This window comes from Scomber japonicus, chromosome 9, assembly GCF_027409825.1.
Source record: "Scomber japonicus isolate fScoJap1 chromosome 9, fScoJap1.pri, whole genome shotgun sequence".
In the NCBI taxonomy this organism is placed as follows: Eukaryota; Metazoa; Chordata; class Actinopteri; order Scombriformes; family Scombridae; genus Scomber; species Scomber japonicus.
The window spans coordinates 19586693-19609274 of NC_070586.1; the positions used below are offsets into that span (position 1 = coordinate 19586693).

Genomic DNA, 22582 nt, shown 5'->3' on the forward strand with positions numbered 1-22582 from the left:
ACCGCACTGCCCGCCCTGCGCGCCTCCGGAATGGCAACCCCGTGCTGCGCTCTTATTGGTCAGAATGTGCGTAGCTCAACCAGGTCAACAGACTCGGGGCACTTTCCAGGACAGCTATTGGTCATGTGTATAATCTACATCATTATCCCCACGTGGAGCGGCGGCTCTGATTGGTCCGCAGCCGCTTTGTGGGCCGGCCTCCAGTTTCGGTTAGCTGGGAGCGTGAAACCGCGTGAGAAAGTTGCCATTGAGGTAAAGCAGAGCTACACGGTGGACTGCTGCCGCCGCGGTGGGAGTTGTTGTTATCAAAACTAACAACACCGTTCCTCTTTTGTGGTGAAACCTTTTTTTGGACGCAGGTTTGCATCCAAACTCATTTGGGGGAAGTAAATATTTCTGTTTTTGCTGACTATTCAATCGCCAACTAGCAACCGCGGGGAGTCAAGTGGGAACTCTTCACTGCAATTAACTTGTGTGGATTTGTTTCTGATGCTGTGACCGAGAGCCGGCTGTCTAGCGAGGGGTCTGCCGCGCTGCTTTTTGTCTTGTTTGTTTGTTTGCTCGTCTCTCTACTCGGAATACGTCGGATCCTACACAAAACAAACGCTGTGAGTGATTGAGGTGGCTCCAGCCGTCTCATTTCTCACCTGGTTCATACCCTCCTCCTCCCCCACTCTTAGCTGCCTCCAGCTAATGAGCCGTTTCCCGTGTTTTTCCGGTTGATTTACGGCTGCACTGCCGGTGGAGCGGAGGAGAGACAGCCACCGAAAGAAAAGCGAGAGACAGCGGGGGAGCAGGGATTCACATTAAGCGGTCGGTGAACTCGGACTGAGCGGCGGGGAGGTCTCGGTTTTGTTTGAGATTAACGACGCTTGGTCCTCGTAACGACGGCGGATGGGTACCTCTCCGTGATCCGGAGCACCTCGTAGCCTCACTGCACCCCTTGTTTGATCCCTTGAGAAGGAAACGGGCGCATCCTCTCGGAGATAACAATGTTCCCCCAGGGGCGACACCCGGTAAGACTTTTCCTTTTTTAAAAAAAGTGTTGTTCACCTAGCTGTTACCGTATTTACACACTCAGCGTGAGAGATAACATCACCTCTTTGTCTGACCCGCGACTCTTGTTAGATTTAACAGCCTTCAGGATAAGTACATGTTGATATCCTTCTCTTTCTTCTTGTTAATTGGTCTCATGCCCTGAGCAGCAGAGTGAGGTTGATAATATTGTTTGTTTAATGACGTCTAATAATTAAAAGTTGTTGACGTTGACATTACATGTGAGCCCGGAGAGGATCAGATGCATATTGTAGGCTGCATAATGAGGCACTATGGTGTTGATAATCCTGTGTGTGTGTCTCAGGCGCCCCACCAGGCTCCAGGCCAACCCTTCAAGTTCACCATCCCAGAGTCACTGGACCGCATCAAGGAGGAGTTCCAGTTTCTTCAGGCGCAGTACCACAGGTGGATAACACAAACACATTCACATGATGGAAAGCTGTTCTGTCTCTATATGGGCTGCGTGATGGCCAATTTTCTCATTCTCATTCACCCTTTAACAGTAAACCTCACCCTAACCACAGTCGTCCCGTTGCCATAATGAACAAGACCCCAACTCTGGCCTCAGACTAACCCATAAACCTGGATTAGGTTCACACACACAAACACACACAAGCGCACAAATGCAGCAGACCCAGGCATCAGTGTTAGTGCGTACACTGCGGTAGGTCTAAGTCGTGGTGATGGGTGAGAGCCAGAGGGTGGCGTGTGGGCTCAGGGTTTCATAAATCACTCCTTATTTTCCCCTCTGTGTAAGTGTGTGTAGTTGTGTGTTGGGAAAAAGACTGAATAGGTGTGCAGTTGTGTTTTTCTTTACTTTGCGTGTATGTACTTATTTTGGGGGGGGAGTGCGGGGGTGCGACAGGTGAAAACCACTTATCTACTAACTACAACCAATTTTGTCTCTAATTCACATTTTGACTCACATACATATAAACGAGAAGAATTAAATCAAACAAACACCCTACAGACTAATTCAACAGGAATAATCATCTACTCCATTTCACTCATTTTCTTGAAAACAAGTCCTGTGCCTAGCACTGTTTAGGTTTGTCTTTGCATTTGTGGGTGCTTTAATCAGCGAATAAAGGGAAAAGGGGGATTAGAGGGGAATGCAAACCCTCTACCAATTTGTATGCTTTACCAACATTCATTATCTAGTGTAGGAAAACAGCTAGAGGATCAGCACATTTTTTGTTCAACATTCTTGCTGTTTTATTCTTGGATTGTTTAGGATTTTTAGGCAAAAAGAGCTGCGTTAACATCTGTTAATAGTCAAAACACTAGCTGATGAAACTTGTGTGTACTGTAAAACCAGGGTCACAACAGCAAAGTAACCACCCATAAAAGGTAAGGGTGTATATATATAAGTCTGAGTCTGTGGGAAACTGAGGTGGTGGTTGACACTGACAAACATGGGCTGAAGTCTGCTCTATTTGAGAAGTTTCTGTGAAAATAAATTGTGACTTGTTGTGTTTTTCAGTCTCAAGCTGGAGTGTGAGAAGCTGGCCAGTGAAAAGACTGAGATGCAGAGACACTATGTCATGGTGAGATCCACGTGTCACAGTTTTTGCCCTCCAACATCACACATCACATAGTGAGACTTCTGCCCCGCTCAAGTGTCCTTGAGGAAGATGATTCGTTCTTATAGGCTCCATGTGCTCTGAAGCTGACTGTGATCTTTCATCTTTTTAAAGACTGAGGAGTGGAAAAACCTTCTTTGAGTATTAAGTAAATACTACATTGCCTGAACCAAAGGAGGATGCATATTAGGAAAAATAATTAAATCAAGATGGAAGCAACACCTGGGTTTTTTTTATGCCCATGTGGAGATTGGAGTTTTACAGTATGTGATCAGATAGATTTGTCATTTTGATTAGTCTGTGTTCTCGTATTTTGGCAATTCAGCATTTCACGGAGTTGATGAAATTCTGCATTTAACTCTTTTTTTTCTTTTTTTCTTCTAAAGTCAAAAAATCCTCAATCCTGAATCCTTAAATGAACTGTTAAAATCACTCAAGTGTATTTATGGCTTAGAGAATATATACAACATAATGCGATACACAGTTAAACATTACAAACATGCACTCACAGTTGCCCGCAGTCAAATGCAAAGTTGCGAACGTTAACATCTACTTTGCCTCTATCATGATTGTGACACTCCTGCACTGGTCAAAAGCATTTGAGTGAGGAAAAAACACTGGCAAAAACTGTGGCTTATAAAAGTAGTTTGATTCCTCTGTTAAAGCAAGCAGGGGTGACGCTTTTCCCAACAAAATCCTCTCTGTAAGGTTGCACGCCATTTAAAGTTATTTGAGGTTTTTGTGTCAGACTTCCTCACACATATCTAACCATCTGACTTCCTGTCTTCCTCAGTACTACGAGATGTCTTATGGCCTCAACATCGAAATGCACAAACAGGTATGGATGGTTATGTCTATTCCTGCGTCTGCCTGTTTCTCTCTCTCTCTCTCTCTCTCTCTCTCTCTCTCTCTCTCTCTCTCACTCTCACTCTCACTCTCACTCTCTCACTCTCTCTCTCACACACTCTCTCTCTCTCTCGTGGCAGGGTTTTGATGTATTTGGTGTGTGTTCCTGTTGACGTGTCCTTGTGTGTGCACAAATGCATACGTGCATTCAGTCATTTGTGTGTGTGTGTGTGTGTGTGTGTGTTTTTTTTTTTTTTACTGTATCCTTGTGTGTGTGTGTGTATGTGCGTGCGTTCATTCGTGATCGATGGGGCTCTGTCTCCATTTCCCCAGTTAGGGCCGGCCGGCTGAGCCCAGAGGCAGGATGAATGGCTCTGTAGATTGATTTGTGCTGTCTAGGGGAGCGGCCTGCTTTATTACATTAGAGGGGCAGGGCTGGGGAGGGCAGAGGAATCGATCATGGTGAGGCCGGGAGAGGAGAGACAGCAGAGCTCCCCCTTTCTAGAAGCGGGGAGTCAGTAACGCAAGTTTGCAAACATGAAATACAGAACAACAAGGACACTTACCTATTGTAATGTGGACACACATACATAACAGCAAGGGCACTTTATGAACAGCCACAAGTGATAAATACAAACACAAGAGGACAAATTAACACATACACAGTAATGTACACACAAACAAAGTGAAACATGTTGATGCATGAGTACATAAAGACACACAATAAGGATAACACGCTCACATGGTTGAATATGTAGACACATGGATGAGGAGGGAGAACTCTCATGCACACAAACACACATTCCCCCACAGGTGTTTTGCAGGGCTCAGAGGGTTTACCAGTAATTACCACAGCTATTGACCAGTCAGACCATAGGAAATTGGAGGTGGATTGGCCTGGTTGCTTCACTGTGGAGTAGGGATGCATCTCTGCCTCTCTCACACTCCCTCCCATTACTTTCTTTTCCTCTCATGTTATCCCTCTCCCCCTCTTGTGTTTTTCTCCAGTTTTATACCCTGAGTTCTCTCCTTTTCTTTCTTCCTCACTTTCAATTTACAATTATGGTATCTCTTTTTCCTTGTGCTACAGCCCCCACCCTTTTTTCTTGGCTCCTCTTTCATTTTATGTCCATGTGAAGCTACTGTTCTTTCATTGTGAAGGAGATGCATCTCTTCCTATTGTCCACACACACTCACACACACAGACACTCACACACACTAAAGCTCCAGGGGAGGTCATTAGCTTGGGGCTGCAGTTGTCAGAGCAACAAGCTTCTGTAGGTGGGGGGTGTGGGTATACAGACTAACAACCCACCCCCTGCTGGGGATGTACATGTTTGTGTGTTTGTGTGTGTGTGTGTATTGTAGCAATAATGCTCCAATTATATGTGTAACAGGAAGCCTGTTCTCTGTTTGCACCTTGTGTGCACATTTGCATCTTTGCTCTGTCCTTAAAGCGATGGTTTGGCGTAATTTCGACCTAGCGTCATATTCACCATGAGGTCTATCTAATCAGCGCCTCAGCCGTTTATTTTCATTTGGCCGGAAAATAGTGAAGTTAGAGCCATCAGCCGAATGGCTTAGTACAGGTGCTAATGGGACCACCAGTGTATCTCGTAAATTACACCACTTATAAGGCCTGGATTGTTATCAAACTTCAACAGTAGTACAAATAGGGTCTTTACTCATAAATCGATGAATTGAAAAGTTTGTAAGTACACCAAGAGTTTATTAAAATAGGTCGAAATTACACCGAACCGTCGCTTTAACTTTTGTGTACTCACTTTCTCAATTAGATGATTATCATCATGTGGTCGGTGCACCAAAGAAGTTCTCCAACATTTTTATTCAGTAGCTGAAATAGTTATTTGTGCTAAGACACTCGTCCAAATATTCTTGAGTCACTATTTGCAATGAATAGTGACTCAAGTCACTTAGGGATTGTAGCTTTGAGTATTTGTGGCCTGGTCTGTTTGATCCTTGTTAATTGTATCGTTTAGCTTAGATTAACGAAAATGACCTGATAGTAGCTCTTCAGACTATTCTCAGACAGCTTAATCAGCAAGTCTTTATACATGGCAAATTGTTTCTGAGAATGGAAGTGCAGGTATAGTCTGCCAAATATAGCTCTTTTAGAGCTTTCCAGGCATGGCCTAAGTTAGGCATAATGAGATTGAGTTCAGTTTTGTGGAGGTCAGCAACTCATGAGCTGGCTAAGGTACAGGTTCCTACAGGGTTGAAAGTATGTTGATAAGGTCTGTCACTCTAATGCATTGTAGAGAGGCTGCCGTGATAGGGACATCAGGTGCATATGAGCAAAGAGATGTGCTAAGAATAATGGCAAGGCATTTCACATAAACACTCCTCAGCCTGGTATTTGAGCCCTGCAGGGCAATTAAACAGAAACAACCAACGAACCAAATGTCTGTATACAGCTGCCAGTGTAAGGCAAATGTGCACTTATGCACTTTTAGCTCTTCACATTGTACAGATAGTATAGTCCACAGTTTTCCAACATGTGTAAATGAGCATTTTTACCTTTTCACAATCATCAAATCGTTGTAGGTAGTGTTACATTAATTGAAAATACATGTATGATGGATGGATGTTAGCGGTGTTACATTATGTGTCATGTATGCTGACATGTGCAGTCTGGCAGATAAAGGTGACCAACTGAAGTACAACTGCTCTGACAGTTTAGACCTCCTTTTATTTTTTGTTGTCTTTTGATTCTGGATTAAGAGTCAATTATTTATAACTAACTGTTAACTGTTCACAGGGTGAAGTTTTTCTCATATTTACTTTACTTACTACGTTTGTATTTATTGTTCCCATCTTCACTTGCTGTTACTTAGCATATTGACTTAACTACCCTGTTTACATTCTTCTGGGTGAGATGATTTTGTAATGTTTCCAAGTAAAATGTTATTTTTAGCTGCAGGTATAGTCCAATTTGTATTGTAGGTTAAGCAGCTACATGTTTAGTTGAAGGCTCATTCAGAATAGGACACTTTATTTAGCTCATCCAAGTACATAATTGGCTGAACTGGGCTGAACTGTCACCTGGTGCGCTGATAAGTGTGTCTGTGTGTGTCTGAGTGACATCGTTTTCTAAAGTCAAACAGGGTTTCCACAATGTCAGCTTTTCAGGACTATCAGAACCCACAAAGTAATATAAAAGTGTTTTACCTTTCAATGACAAAAAATGCATAAATATTCGTATGTCTGGAAGGAAATGGACATGATATCAGTCATATTGTCAGAATTTAGGAACCTGCAGCAATGTATTCTGTTAATATCTCTTGGAAAGAGGAAGCGCTGTATTAAATTGTGTAGAATAGGCACGGAAATTAATTTTAACACCAGGTGAAGTGAATGCTGGGTCACTGGTTTGGATGAGTACAGGCCAATTCATGCTTTCCACAGTCTGCATCCACAGACAGCTGGGGTCTCGCAGACACACATGCGATTCCATTCATACTTATTTTGGAGGTCCGCAGACTCAGACACGGTCAACACATGCACGCTGGTAAACGGGTTTGTAGTGTGATAACTTTCCAGAGCATTTAAATGCAATTATCTATTACTCCAACCTCATGTATTTTATTGTCTCACCAGCACTTTAAACATCACATCCACACCAACACAACTCTGTATTATTTTACGCTGGGTTGTTTTTAGCCTGAAGCTGAGGAGTTCCTATATGTTGCTAAATAAGGATACTGTAGGAATACACTACAAAAAAAAGTAGACGAGACTCTTTGCTTTTCTTGCATGTGCACAGTTGATGCCATTGCTATGCATACAGTCTGTGCATGTGAACATATCGCACGACAACATTTAGGTCACGCAGACCAGCAGGGACCCTCACAGCCATGCAGATAGTGTGAATCGGCCTTCATCATGTCAAACCCCACGGATGAATATCTTCTAAATGTCTTCTTCTCTGTCTCTGACTGTTTTTGTGCATGCGTTGACTGAATTTTGGAAACTTTACAAGAGCCAAAAGGTCATAGAGTATTTCATCATATAATAATCTAACCTTTTTGTTAGTTTTTTCTTGTAACGGCAGTACACAGGTGCTTTCAAGCTTTCACATTTAGTGTCTGTGTATCTATTTATGTGTGTCTGATGAGCCATTACTACATTTCATGGCTCCTCCAATTCCCTCTTCACCTCGGCCTTCTTCGTATCAATTTGATTGGATGATATGTAATATGAGTCCGCTTATCTGATTTGGTGCCACTGTGGGGGTATCTGGTTTCAGCCAATTGTAGCCACCTCCGGGGATTGGGGGGCAGGCGGATGTGTTGGCATGGATACTCGGGGAGAGCAAATGAAGTTAGTAGCTGATGAGATTATGGTGAAGTGCTGATGGGAAAAGGGACAAGAGCAGAGGGTAAAAAGAAGGGAAAGAAAAAAAGAAATACAACAGGCGAGAGAGAAACTTGAGCTCACACTGATAATTAGGAAGGAAAATCTCATCATTCTGTGTGTGTGTGTCTGTGTGTGTGTGATGGCTTGTTGTGGAGGTGGCCATTTCCAGTGTGTTCGTGTGCACTTGTATGACTTTATTGGTGTCGCTGAACAGCTGTCTTTTCTAAATGAATGTAATTATGTTATTAACAATTAAGTTCCTTTCTGTCTGTGTGTCTCTTCCTCCCTCAGACTGAGATTGCCAAGAGACTAAACACCATCTGTGCACAAGTCATCCCCTTCCTCTCACAGGAGGTAGGCATGTGTGACTTTGAGCTGTTTCTGTACGGCATTTACTCACTCTGGTTCACTATGGCAGCTCTACTGATAAGTCTGTCATTTACTCGGCGTCCTCAGCAACGTTGTGTTGTCTCTGTGTGTTTTGCAGCATCAGCAGCAGGTGGTCCAAGCTGTGGAGCGGGCCAAACAGGTGACCATGGCAGAGCTTAATGCTGTCATCGGGGTACGTGGACTGCCAGGTCTTCCACCTACAGTGTGTATTCCTCTACTTCTTCTTTTAAACTTACATTGACTGTGTATATATGTCTGTGTGTACGCTTCCAAAAAAGTGTTTTCAAAAAGGTCCAGAATGGAAAACTTCTACCTCTGTGCAGCACTGATAGCCACTGATTTACACCTTTGATTAACTACAAAACTGACTGACTGACATACTGGTGTTGCAAATCCTACACCTGCACAAATATAGGCTAACAGTCATGTTACATTGTAGGTGTGTATTGTAGCTGACACTATCATTTAAAGGAGATGCAATGAATTAAACTCCTCAATCACCAGATGAATCGTATGGTAAACTGCTTGGACAGAAACATGTGACAGACATCTGAAAGATTTGTTAAGAAATTAAATTAAATGCACAGACATAGATTGTTTCCCATTTTATTGGCGTTTGAATTTAAATGTTTCAATTGATTGATAGAACTGATCTTTGTGACAGTGAGCGAGTTGAGGGTTATGGCACGTGATTCAGAGGTGTTTATTGAAAAGATGTCGTCAGCTCAAGATGACGGATGGGGCTTGAGTTCAAATGTGATTGGCAGCGTGAGAGTGACAAAAAGTTACAAAAACCAGAAGCTCTTTGGCTGTGATGTTTAGCTAAAAGGAGAGCCACAGTCAAACTGTTGGACAGATCAGGGTTTTTGCAAGGACTGGTCGCAGGAGAGGCCATGGAGTTGAGTTTAAAGTGGGGGGGTGGGTCTTCATCCACTTTAGCTTAGTGAAGAGTGGGCAGTTGGCTTGGAGAGTTAGATGTGAGGTGGACTTGTTAGTTGGCTTGGACTGATGGGGGTCTGTGTGTGTGACTGGGGGGAGAGGTGGATTTGGCAGTTGCTGTTTGAGTCTTAATTGCAGGATTTCAGTGTTTGTAAAAGGGGGGGGTCATGCCGTTGCCCTTACACTCCCCTTTTCCCCTCTCCTCCCGTCTCCCACGCCAGGCTGTCATTCACCCCGTTTGTGAGTTAAATGAGTGTAATGAAGCATGTTGCCCCTACCGCTACACACACACACACACACACACACACACACACACACACACACACACACCAGCACGCACACAGACCAGCTCACACTAACATCCCATGATAAACTAGTCTACCCTTGCCACCAGGGGTCCTGTTTGTGTGTATGTGTGTGTGTTTTTGCATCTGTTTGTGTGTGCGTCTGTGTGTAGCAGAGCATGCGTTTCTGTTCTCCCCGGAAAACAACAGGCAGGGGTAGGATGGTTGTGTGTGTGTGTGTGTGTGTGTGTATGCCTGCTTTGTTTATCTAGACTCTGTGTATACATGTTAGTGTGATCAAGTGTGACGTGTGGGTGTGTTTATGTTTGATTGTTTGGCAGGCGAGCCAACTCTGAAACTGTGTGTGTGTGTATGAGCAGGCATGGGGGTTGAGGCTAAAAGACTACTTTGTTGTTTTGCTTTCATTCATTGGGGCAGGACGCAGAGAACGAAGGATGGATAGAGCGGAAAAGAGAAGGTGGGGGCTCAGGAGCGGGGGAGTAGGTTAGTCAATTAGGTGAGATAAAAGTCGGTTTGACCTTCAGCACTCCTTCCACCCCTGTGGAGTCGCCTCCTGTGCCCACCCCTCCTCCTCGACTCTCCCTCCTTCCTCCTCCCCTCCCTGCGGCGAATCAGCGAGCTTGGATTCTCGCGGCTACTGTCTGAGGAGGCAATAATGATGTTTTGGAACACAAAGGCATTTCACGCTCAGACGAGCGCCTGATTTGGTGTGAAAGAGAGAGCAGGGCTGCCAGCCAAACTCTCTCTCCCTCTCTCTCTCTGACCCTCTTCTCTCCCTCTCTCCTCAGCCGCCTCCCTCCCTCACAAGACCTGACAGTGCAGGCAGCAGCTGGGGCTCACGGCTCTCTCTCCCCCCACTCCTCTGTCATTCCTCCTTTTCCTCCCTGTGCCGCCCCCCCTCCCCTCCCCCTTCTCCCACCACATCCTCGGGCTCTGGGCTGTGATCCCAGCTGTCAGTATTGTTCAGTGTTTGACCCCAGAGGGAGGTGTGTGTGTGTGTGTGTGAGAGAGATGTGTTCACCTCCTTGTAGACTGCAGCAGCTTGTTGAGATGGTGTAAACCTAGACACAGAAGAAGCTGTCCCATCTGTTGGAGACTTCAATAGGGCCAGAAATCTCTATTGATCAGGTTCCTGATTTTTACCTATTGATGGCTCAGTTTCATTCACTGACACTTGAGTGTTTGGGGTCAGGAATCACGTGTTTTGGACATCAAAGGCAGCTATAACATAGCATTTTGGCTTTATCTCAACAGAGAGCTTGGTACTATCTTTACAGTCAGTGTCATCACTTTGCACTGCATCACAAGTGTGATGAGTTGGGCCAGTAATGCACGCCAAACAAAACTAACTGGTGTGTTTTGAAAAGCTGAAGTACTGGTGAAAATGACTATTACTCATGAACCTGTGAACACTGTGGGGATTGAATAAAAAGTGGCTTGTCACAAAAATGTTTCCTATGGGGTATATTGATTTTTTTTTTAGTCCCATCACACCACAAGAAGGCTCAACTGGGTATTGCAGTATCTCTTAATCATGCCAGTCTTTTCTCTCAAGTGATGTAACCACTCCTTTCTCTCTGTCTCCTCTCTTCTTTCCCTGTTTTTATAGCAGCAGCATCTGTCCCACCATGGCGGTGGTGCCCCTGTGCCCCTTACTCCCCACCCTGCAGGCCTCCACCCCTCTCAGCTAGGTGGTTCAGCCGGTCTTCTGGCCCTCTCAGGAGCACTTGGTGCAATTCCTCCTCATCTTATGGGAAAAGATGGTGGTGATAAAAAGCCCCACCTGTCTGGACCAGACTCTCACCCTGCAGGACCTGAGCACCTGAGAGGTGAACTCACACACCCTCCAACTCAGAGACACCACTTCAAATAGACACGGAAATTGTATTCCTCGTCTTGCCCAGAAGTTTATAATCAACAAAGTTATCAAATACAATTCAGTTTTAAACCAACATCCCTGTCATTCAATATGTAAACTGTATTTCTGAAATATTTTTGCTGTATACATTTTTTTTTATTTTGGTGAGTAAATGGTTTGGGTTGCTTCTGAGTCTGTTTACTCTGTGAACTTTTAGTTATAAACATAATTAAAACTTACTAAACTTCACATTTCTAACTCATTCTTCTTTCTTTCTTGTTTTTTGTATTTTCTGCTCTGCTGAACACACTCTATGACCTCAACCTCATGTGCACATTTCCAATGGCAATAGACCGAGAGCCCGGCACAGTAAGTACTTCCTCTTTCTGCAACAGTGTTTACTGTTCTGACAAACCGTAATTTCTTGTCTTTCTTAAAAGGATAGTTTGGTTTTGGGGCATTTAACTGTTCTTGGATCCAGTTAATTTCTTGTCTTTCTTGAAGGATAGTTTGGTTTGGGGGCATTTTACGGTTCTTGGATCTGGTTTGCATGCCGTTTGACTCAACAGTGAGATTTGAGCTTTACTCAAACTCAAGGAAAAACAATATTTAAGCTGGCTGCTGTAGATATAATTTTATATATAGCAATTCCAAGTAATGACCTAACCGTTTGGTTTTATTGTTATTAATAATCTGCTTCTGGTTAAATAGGTAAAACCTGATCCAGAAAATCCAGAGTATTCCCTCAATCTCTGCTCTTAATATGCAAGGTTGTTTTTTAGTCCAACCAAACAATTATCTCACGATTTATTCAAAAACAGTAGCTTAAAAAGTCACAGCACATTTATCTTGGAGCATATGAAAACTAAGACTTGGGACTTGAAACGTATTTTCCAAGTAAACTGCACCTGTTGCTGCTGCACACCACATTTTTCACTTTATGGTGTTGCTTTTGTTATCCATCTCACCATGTCATTATGCATAAAAGCACCTTGCAGTTTTTTTTACCATTCTTTGACACCCAAATAGTTTTTGTCGTAATGTTGTATACTTTTGACTGTGTGTGTGTGTGTGTGTGTGTGTGTGTCTCTCTCTCTCTTGGGGAGAGCTTTGGCCTGCCTGTTTAGTTCTGCCCTAGATCTGCTCTGAACTGTTAGGTTTCCTTTCTCCTCCAAATGAGCTTTTTAGCATGGTCACATGCGCACACATATACACACACACACACACACTCACACACATGCACGCACACACTCCTCCAGCCTAGCCTGCATTGTTGTGCCTATTTAACACCTCAGTGAGCAGATTACCCCCTTCTCCCCCCTCCCACCGCCCCTGATCCCGCGCTTAAAGACTCTCATTGTGTTTAATATCACCACCACTGAGAGGGGAGGGCTTGTGAAAGGGTGGAGGGGGGTGTATGTGTGGGAGCAGCAGTCATATGACACTGAGCTTGTGTGTGTATGAGAGAGAGAGAGAGACCATGCTAAAAGCGAGCAGGGGGACGGAGGGGGGAAATTGCTTATGTTTTGCGGGTCAGTGCTCCTGTGCTCAGCTCACTAAAACCTTTCAATAAAGGGGGAGGAGGTGAGAGGGAGGGAGGAAGAGGGGAGGGTGTGAAGGAAGGGGCCTTTGGCAGCATACAGAATTTCAACCCCCCTCACCCTTCTCTTTCCTTCCCTCGTTCCTTGTCACCCTTTCTTCTCCTCCACACACTCACACCCTTCCTCTCTCCTCTAATCTCATCCCCTCCCTTTCCCCTTTTTTCTCACCCTCCCCCTCCTCCCCCTTCTCTCTTAGCTATTCCTCCTTCATTTACCCTTTCCCCCCTCAAAGCCCTAGCGCTCATTCAGTAGATGTGCACGCGCATGTGTGTTTGTGTATGTTGGATGCACATTTCATTGACAGACTGAGACTATAATGGACTCAACATGAAGCTTTAATCCATTAACAATAGGATCCGTTGGTCAGGAGGCCGGAGGGGGGCAGCTCTCTCTCTCTGTCTCTCTGTCTGTGTGTGTGTGTGTGTGTGTGTGTGTGTGTGTGTCTCTGTCTTGGGACACAGGGACACAAGAGTGTTATGCAAGTAACACACACACACACACACACACACACACACACACAGTCTGTTACACACTTGACCATACACACAGGCTTTCATAGTCAATTACACATTGTGCATGTGCGCACACATAAACACACAAAAACACTCACACAGACACAGACACACTCACATACACTGCAGCTTGTCAGAGCCAGAAGAGGGAGCACTGATAGATTTTGAGAGCCACTTAATGTAATCATCAACTTCAGAGGTGTGTGTTTGTGTGTGGCAGTGACTGGCTTTGGTCAAGTGAGAGAAGAGGTTGCTGTTTAAGTGTTACTGCTGCTTAATTCATGCTTCTGCGAACTATTAACCTATTTGCTAGTAAGTAGTCTGTTTTTCTAACCTACTCCACACATAGCTGAGTAGCTGTTGTAATTAGTGGTAGGTGGATCAGACGGTGTAATAAGCTCATACAAAATACATATACAACAAAGCACAACCTGAACTGTAAAGGGAAAGACTGTCTTACCTCTAATTTTTTCTTCTTTTTGTCCTCCCTTTCTCTTTTTTCTATTCTCTTTCTTTAATCTTTCTGCTCCACTGTCACACTCTGTTCTGTCCTTCCACTCCTCCTTTCTACTTTCATCTGCAGAGTAACTCATTGCTGCCAGAAAGTCTTAGGAACTCAGATAAGCGACGCAATGGACCTGATTTTTCAAATGACACCAAAAAACGCAAAGTGGAGGACAAGGACTCTAGCCACTATGTAAGAAATGGTGCTACTGTTAGTGTTACCACTTAAAATGAGGAATAATGATGCCTGTGCTCACTTGAACTCCTTTATTATTCACATGCATCTTAATTGTATGTAGATGCACCAGATGTTAAGAGTAATTTTTCACTTATTTAATTTTTATTATTATTATTATCATTATCATTATCATTATTATTATTATTCACTAATTTATTTCCATTTAAATATTCAGTGGTTAATTGTAACAGACTGTGGGACAATTTTCTGTTTGAGAATTATCACACCGAAGTGCAAAATATTTAATTGTGTGCTAATTGATTTTCTGCCTTTGCAGGATAGCGACGGGGAGAAAAGTGATGATAATTTAGTGGTGGATGTCTCAAATGAGGTCAGTATGTGTTCATAATTTATACTGCTTGTTAGTAGTTGTGATATTTGTGGCCAGCATCACAATGGTCTGTGAGGGATGGTCTCTCTTTAAATGATCTTCATCATGTTCACAGGGGACTGAGATTTTCTATTTTAAAAAAAAGCCATCAGTTTTGTTCTCCTTCTTTAACTGACTCCATGTCCCTCCACCAGGACCCAGCCTCCCCTCGAGGCACGCCCCTACCCTCCCCTAGAGAGAATGGCCTGGATAAAGCACGTCTCCTCAAGAAGGATCCCTGCAGTCCAGCATCTACTGCATCATCAGCGAGCTCCTCCTCCCTCAAGTCCAAAGAGATGGCAATGGTACGGTTTCTTGGACATATTGTTGGATAGACGATCTAGAGTGATTCATGGGTAAAAAGTCAGCAGTTACATCTTATTGTTGTATTTTTTTATTCATTTGATGGTTCTTTCTCTTCCTCCCTCTCTCTCCATGGCAGCGAGACAAAGCAGGTACACCTGGACTAAAGTCAAGCACACCCACACCTAGAGGTGATTCGACTCCTGGTCCAAGCTCAACACCTGGTATCCGGCCCAGTCTATCGAAACCCCCCTCCGTGGAGATACCACATCCAGCCAGTGAGTCCAATATTATCATTTATAAATGACAAATATAAGTTGAGTTTCTTAGATTCATTATTTAATTGATGTAATTTGCTTACCCTTACTGCACATGATGTGTATGTTTTGTTTGTTTTCTCTTAAATCATTTGCAAAGCTTTATTTTTACATTTTGACCTGCATTGTTTACATTCATGTTTACTTTGTAGTAGTTTTCCTCTTCCTTGGGGCGAATCTATAAGTTAAAGGTAACCTGGGGAGTTTTCTTGTAAACAAACAAAAGTTAAGTTAACAGTGACTCACCAAAACACTTTGTGCATATCCTTGGGGTAAAACATGAATGATGAATTTATTTCCTTCCTCATGAAACATTTGCAAAGTGGATTTTATTTTAAATCCTGCATTGTTTACATCCATGTTAACTAGATTGGAGCCTTCTTCTTCCCTACCTTTTGTTAGCTTATTGTTGTGTTTCTTGGCTCATCACAGCCTTCAGTAGTAGGTCATTGGTAGGACTGTAAATCACATCCCCTGCACAAGGATGCACAAACAAAAAGGGAGCAAACAAAACAGGAATCCATCCATTAAAAACTGCTACATAGCACTACTGGAGGGCAAAACCTCCACAGGGGACCTTTAAATTAATTTAAACCTACTGTGTGGAAGTTGTACATGTAAATGAACATCAATTCAGGCTCTTGCCAAATGAGATCACACTATGCTGCTCTCTGTATTTCTCTCTGTATACCAAGGTTTTTAATCTGGTTTAGGGTTTGACATTCATAGTGCACATGCTCTATAGGCAGGCTACAGAGCAGCTAACTTCTTGTTATCTCTCTGCTAACTTGAATGGGGATAACATCACAGCCATAAAAATGAATAAAAACTGTTACTATGAATGTCAGATGATTTTACTGTAATCAGTTTATTCTACAATGCCCCAGGTCTGAAATCAGGACTTTTATTTACTTAAAAGCTGTTCTTAGTAGTGTCCAGTTTTTTTTATTTGTTTTTGCTCTCTGTCCTTCTCTCCACCTCAGCTGCAGGTCTGCGGACTCCTCTAGCTGTGCCAGGCCCATATCCGGGTGCGTTTGGTATGTTGCCCCATGCAGCAGGCATGAACGGGGAGCTCGCTGGAGCAGCTGGGGCTGCAGCCTATGCTGCTGGACTACACAACATGTCACCTCAGATGAGTGCTGCTGCAGCAGCCGCTGTGGCTGCATATGGCCGTTCACCTATGGTGAGTGGAAATGACTTCAAGCTTTGAGAAAATTACAACAGATTCACTTACACAGATATGAAATGTAAGCCAAAAATAAAAACACTGCACCATGTCAAATCAGTATTAATAAGTGTAGTTATTCATGTTTTATAATTTATGTGTCTTAATGTTGATTATACAAAGTCCATGAAGCAGTAACAACCTTTGACCTGTTTCTGCATGCTGCAGTATTGAGTGATAGTGGATGTAACTGGACATTTTGAACAATGATTAATCAAAGTGAAAACAAATGTCTGAGTTAAGAAAAAATATGAAAATATAAAACACAAAAGATGAATATTATCTTGTGAGTATTGATTACATTATAATATACGTTATTAATCCTCTTCAAGTCAGTTGACTCTATTTGGATGACTGTTCCTCCCCTTTGTTTTTTGCAAGCTCCGTCACTTGTTAGGCTCAGATTTACACACAGGTGATCTCCATCTAAATGATTATGCAACTTCCAAAGTTTCTGCAACAATCATCAAGCAAATTATTCTATATTTAACGTATTTTTGATTTTTGATCTTCTGATTGGTATTAAGACTCAATTACATCTACTGTAATTAAATGTTAAAACTCCAAAAGTTGTGAATACTATCAATAAGCACTGAATGTTTTACACAGAAAAGTGTCAATAGTTGCACAGCTGTATTTTTTTTTCTGTGATAGTATTTATACAGTAGGTCTTCTGGTGTGCATTATATTGAATCATCTCATCACTCTTAGCTGTATTTGCATAGTGTTGATTACACTGTTTAAATAGGTTTAGTAGACTCGCAGCTGTGTCTGTGTCTCGGCAACACTTGATAGAAACTCAGGTTGTGTGCTAACCAGCTGTGTGTTTGTGTGTGTGTGGGGTGGGGGTGTGGGGGGGGTGCAAGTACTAACAGCTCTGCCTCTGTGTTTGCTGACTCTTATACTTGCCATTTAGATGGGGAGGGTGTGTGTTCTTTAGAGTGTCTGTTTGCTTTGTGCTCATGAGTGTTTGTGCTCTGTTTCACAGGTTAGTATTGACCTGAGTGCATTTTGCCAATGCCCATGGGTGTGTCTTTGCGCTGTGCTCATAAAACGTCTGTGTTCTCTCCTGAAGGTTGGTTTTGATCCTCATCCTCACATGCGAGTTCCTGGAATGCCTCCCAGTCTGACAGGAATCCCTGGCGGTAAACCGTAAGTGTGTTTTGTGGGTGCTTCTATGTTTGAGAACTGATGATTGCCCTGTGGGACAACTGACAAACAACTCCTCAGAAAGTAATGATGACAGTCTTTTTCATCTACTTCCAAACCTCTTTCTTTCCTTTTATGTATTCTCTTGTATTGTCCTCCTCCTCTTACATTTTCTCCTCTCCTCCTTCTTTGTAACATCAGTGCCTACTCCTTCCATGTGGCGGCTGATGGACAGATGCAGCCAGTTCCGTTCCCACCTGATGCTCTAGTGGGCCCAGGGATCCCTCGCCACGCCCGTCAGATCAACACACTGAACCACGGAGAGGTGGTGTGCGCCGTTACCATCAGTAACCCCACCCGACATGTCTACACAGGCGGGAAGGGTTGCGTCAAGGTCTGGGACATTAGTCATCCAGGCAACAAGAGCCCTGTGTCGCAGCTCGATTGTTTGGTGAGTGGGATGAAGATGCACTACAAAATGTACTCTATGTACACTTATGTGTTTGATTATTTGTTTGTCAAAAGTGTTCAAAGCAGAAATTCTTTTGACAGAAAATAGTAAATAACAAATGTGTGTACTATAAAATGATAGAAATATACCACTATGTATATGAAAAATATTAAGACACAACTATGTTTTGTGTTTACCACATCAGAACAGAGACAACTACATTCGCTCCTGTCGTCTCCTCCCTGATGGTCGTACACTGATTGTGGGAGGTGAGGCCAGCACGTTGTCAATCTGGGATTTGGCCACACCTACGCCCAGGATTAAGGCAGAGTTAACTTCATCAGCACCAGCATGCTACGCTCTGGCCATCAGCCCGGACTCCAAGGTCTGCTTCTCTTGTTGCAGCGATGGAAACATCGCCGTCTGGGATTTACACAACCAGACACTGGTCAGGTAAGAGAGAGCCTGTTATGATTTTACAAAGACGCAAACATGGGAACCTTGATCATTTTCAGTCTCATTCTTTGAAGATTAGTACAAATAAATAAAAGGCTGTGGTGAATTTTATGGGCATCTACAATTACTGACTGACTTTCTAACCACCACTCACCCACAGTATAGACTTTGCTTAATTAGCGGTCTCTCAGTCGTGGCTGATTGTACCACACCTAGATTACATGTTGCAGCTCCAATAAGAAGAATATTTAGCTATAGTACTTAAAGGGTGGATGCTCCTGAGAAATCTATGGTGCATTGTAACTTCTTGCCAACCTGATGCCCCAGTGTGTATTTAGATTTTTTTTTTTCTGTGTATTTAACCAAGAATGTGTGTGTTTGTGTGTACCCTGCAGGCAGTTCCAGGGCCACACAGATGGAGCCAGCTGTATTGACATTTCCAATGATGGCACCAAGCTGTGGACCGGAGGCCTGGATAACACTGTCCGCTCCTGGGATCTGAGAGAGGGACGGCAGCTGCAACAGCACGACTTTACATCACAGGTACACACTCGTATCAGCAAAAAGTGTGCCATCCACTAACTATGAAAAAGTGCATGGTTTTTCAACTGAACTGAATAAACGCTTGTACAAAACTAGTAACATTTCCTGTTTCTGCCCTCCAGATCTTCTCTCTTGGCTACTGTCCAACAGGAGAGTGGCTTGCTGTGGGAATGGAGAGCAGCAATGTTGAAGTCCTTCATGTCACCAAGCCCGACAAATACCAGCTTCATCTTCATGAAAGCTGCGTACTCTCTCTGCAGTTTGCTTACTGTGGTAAGCAACTGGCTGTCTTGATCTTGGCATATCAAATGTTCCTGTCATGCATGCTGTACTAGTTGCCTTATAGTCTATGTAGAAATCATTCTCTACAACATGATTGATTTAAATTTGCCATGGCAACTCAGGGACTTAAATCTATCTCAGTAGTTTTACCTTTTTAAATTATTACATTTACTCTGGGAAGCTTATTGCTTTTTCACTGTTTCAATGTTCTGAGGTTTCTTATTGTTTGTCTCTTCACCCAGGCAAATGGTTTGTGAGCACCGGAAAGGATAACTTACTAAATGCATGGAGGACACCCTATGGAGCCAGCATATTCCAGGTTGGGACAACAGACCACTCCATTCAGTCTATAAAATATAACATGGAAAGGATCCAATATGGCTGCCTCTGAAGTGACTGCATTTCATCAGTGCAAAGAATAACACTGTCCTCAAAAATAGTTTTTCTTGTGTGAATTGACTTTAATTTAAAACTTGTGAAAGTTGTAAAGTTCAACACTCCTGCTGCAGTTAAAAATAGTAGTAACATTTAACTCCTGTCTCATATCTCTGTAACAACATTATAAAACATTTCATGACAGCTACTGTATCTTAATAACTACTCAGCAGGATTGATTGGAATTAGAGCTCCATATACATACAGTATATTCTAGGAGGGCAGAAAATTGACATTTTTTTGCTCTTATTTATGTGTTTGTGCTTGACCTTTCTTTGTTTTTCTCTCTCTCTACAGTCTAAAGAATCGTCCTCAGTTCTAAGCTGCGACATATCTGTGGATGACAAGTACATCGTCACTGGTTCAGGGGACAAAAAGGCAACCGTTTATGAGGTCATCTACTAAAATAATGGAAAGAAAGCAAGGACATTTGTTCTTTTCAACATAACCAATACCTTTCCAGACATTTTCGTGTGGACCTAGAAATGACAGACAACAGCAATCTTGATGGCACATTCCTTTTTCTGTTACATCTACTGAGGAGTCACAGAAAGAAGTACATGCACACATCCATTGTGCCTGTATACATTGTTCCATTTGGAGTTGGAGATTAATTGGAGCAGTGGGATGTTAATGGGAGCAGAAGAAGTGGATGTGAATGGGGTTTTTTTTGTTTTTTTTTTTTACTGCTTTCTGCAAAGAACTGCACTTGGACGGGGACCAGACAATGACTGAACCAAAGGGCCTCTGCGTTTATTAAACTGGGACCAGCTTTTCTGGAGAACATCGTACTGAACATCAGATATTAACACACACAGTGTTCTGTGTCACAATCTTGGGCGGTGACCCTAAAATGAACATTGAAACCCGAGGGGTAAACAAATGGCAAACGTCAAGAGCAAAACTTGGACAGAAGTGAATAATGGAGAGACGGCGCAGCAGAGGCAGCTCTAGATGGACAGATGGATGAACATTTTAAAGACAGCGAATGCGAAACATGTTGGTTTATATTTTGTTCCAGACAGACATCGCTCAGATCCTGTTGATCTCTCTGAGTCTTTGACCTTAGAACCTCAGCTTGCTGCTCTGATACGCCTACACTGTCTGAATCATGCTAAGTACCTTTGCTGTCTTAACAGTAAGTCCAATCCTCATTAACTGCACTGTAGTGGTAGCTGCCCACCTACACACTCAGTACACACACTACTTATGATAAAGAATATCCTTAACATGACGGTAAACACAATAGATACAGACCATACTGAAGATGGGCTAGTTTGAATCTCCTGAGGCACAGTAAAAAATAACTTACCAAACCAAAATAAGTTTCCAAAACATGATAATATATTCAAAATAATTTTACAGACAGTCTTGACTTTATTTAAGGGTGGAGTTTCTGAAACACAAACTTCTTTTCTCCTTTTTCCCCCTCCTTTCTCTTATTCCTATGATCCTGGTTAAAAGAACTAATGAAATCCTGAAAGGAAACAGGTCTCTGAGAAAATCCATTTTTCCTTTTCTAGTGTTTCTTTTTTAACCAATTACTATTTTTCTGGACAAACCTGGTCTCAACAAGATTTGGAATCTTCAGGATATTTAAAGAAATGCTGATAGAAAGCTACATTTGAAAGTAAGAGGAGAAGAGTTGGACAGCAACATTTGCCTTCATGCTGTCATTCTTTGTTAAATTCATATCCCTTCCATGCTGGTTAAACCTTTGCAGCAGAGGTGTGTCATCAACTACAAATGTTGTTGTTTACATTAGTAGAGCTAGCACCAACCTTACTAAATACCTCTCTGATTTGAACTGAAAACATTTCCGTAACTGATATTGTCACCACTATTGATAATCAGTCAGCTGGTACAACTTCAGATAAACAAGTAAGTGTTTTGATATGAGATCTGTTGAAGCTGATTTAAATTCAGTGCAAATGATTGGCTTGTGGTTTCTTCCCAATATCCTCATTGGTCAAGGCCACGATGATTCAGATAAATGGTCATGAATTTTAAATAATTCCCTTTGATTGCTTTATTTACTGTTGTAAACTCACCCCAGCCATGCCTTTATCACTCTTTAAAACACATGATGTCTTACCGTATGGTCAATCATAAACAGACAGAGCCTTCACTGCTAAAAAGATCATCTTGACAAGATAACTGTTTGTCTGAAAATCCTTTTAATCATATTCCCAAACCATATTGCCTTTTTATTATTGTCATGTCATTCTCAGCTAAATTCTTCAAACTGGGACTTTGTCTTTACTTCTCTTTACAGGACTACAAGTAAGATTAAATAATTAGGTTAGGATGGTCTTTTACTTATAAAGGAAGTTTGCAAAGGTGCCGTTGTATTTCAGCTTCAGGAAGGACTCAGTCAGTTTCAGCCATTTTTAACTCAATAATTTCTTGACCATGTGCTTAGTTTTTTTTTTTTTTTTTTAAATCTATTTTTGCCTGTTGAATGTTTGTAAAAATGTATATATTTCTTCTTTTCTTACAGGACATGCTTTAGAAATAACAAACTTTTTTTGTACGTCTTTTACATGTAAAAAGAAACGTCATAAGATATACTAAATGGTCTTAATGCTAGCTAATCTAAAATGATTGAAAAGTCTAGATAATAAATGTGTTTTTTTGTAACCTGAGTGGTCTTTGACTTTCTGGGTTGGTACAGGAGCACATGAGGACATGACTGATAATATATTTTGGATCCCTACAGATAATTGTGATAGTGGCTCACAGTTTAGATATTCGGCCTGTATAAACAAAATTTTAATTCTAGACTTACAAATAAAATGGAGAATTGACTATTCCATCCTCAGGGTTCCCTTTTACAAACTTT

The 22582-nt window shown here is 42.3% G+C and overlaps 1 protein-coding gene across 1 annotated transcript; it reads left to right on the plus strand.

The window, feature by feature from the left end:
• The first annotated feature begins 694 nt into the window (after positions 1 to 694).
• Positions 695 to 21384, plus strand: LOC128365370 (transducin-like enhancer protein 1). The gene is made up of 20 exons (XM_053326077.1): positions 695 to 1016; positions 1361 to 1461; positions 2540 to 2603; positions 3433 to 3477; positions 8154 to 8216; positions 8350 to 8454; positions 11106 to 11325; positions 11707 to 11723; positions 14051 to 14164; positions 14487 to 14540; positions 14735 to 14884; positions 15022 to 15160; positions 16189 to 16382; positions 17500 to 17576; positions 17775 to 18024; positions 18230 to 18477; positions 18876 to 19023; positions 19146 to 19296; positions 19548 to 19624; positions 20038 to 21384. The coding sequence occupies exons 1-20, from the start codon at positions 993 to 995 to the stop codon at positions 20143 to 20145; spliced, it is 2349 nt and encodes a 782-aa protein (XP_053182052.1). The 5' UTR covers positions 695 to 992; the 3' UTR covers positions 20146 to 21384.
• The last annotated feature ends 1198 nt before the right edge of the window (positions 21385 to 22582 follow it).

Coding starts and splice junctions, on each gene's coding strand:
- LOC128365370 (XM_053326077.1), top strand. CDS start 993: ATGTTCCCCCAGGGGCGACACCCG. Junction 3,478..8,153: donor ACATCGAAATGCACAAACAG/GTATGGATGGTT, acceptor TTCCTCCCTCAG/ACTGAGATTGCCAAGAGACT. Junction 19,625..20,037: donor ATGGAGCCAGCATATTCCAG/GTTGGGACAACA, acceptor CTCTCTCTACAG/TCTAAAGAATCGTCCTCAGT.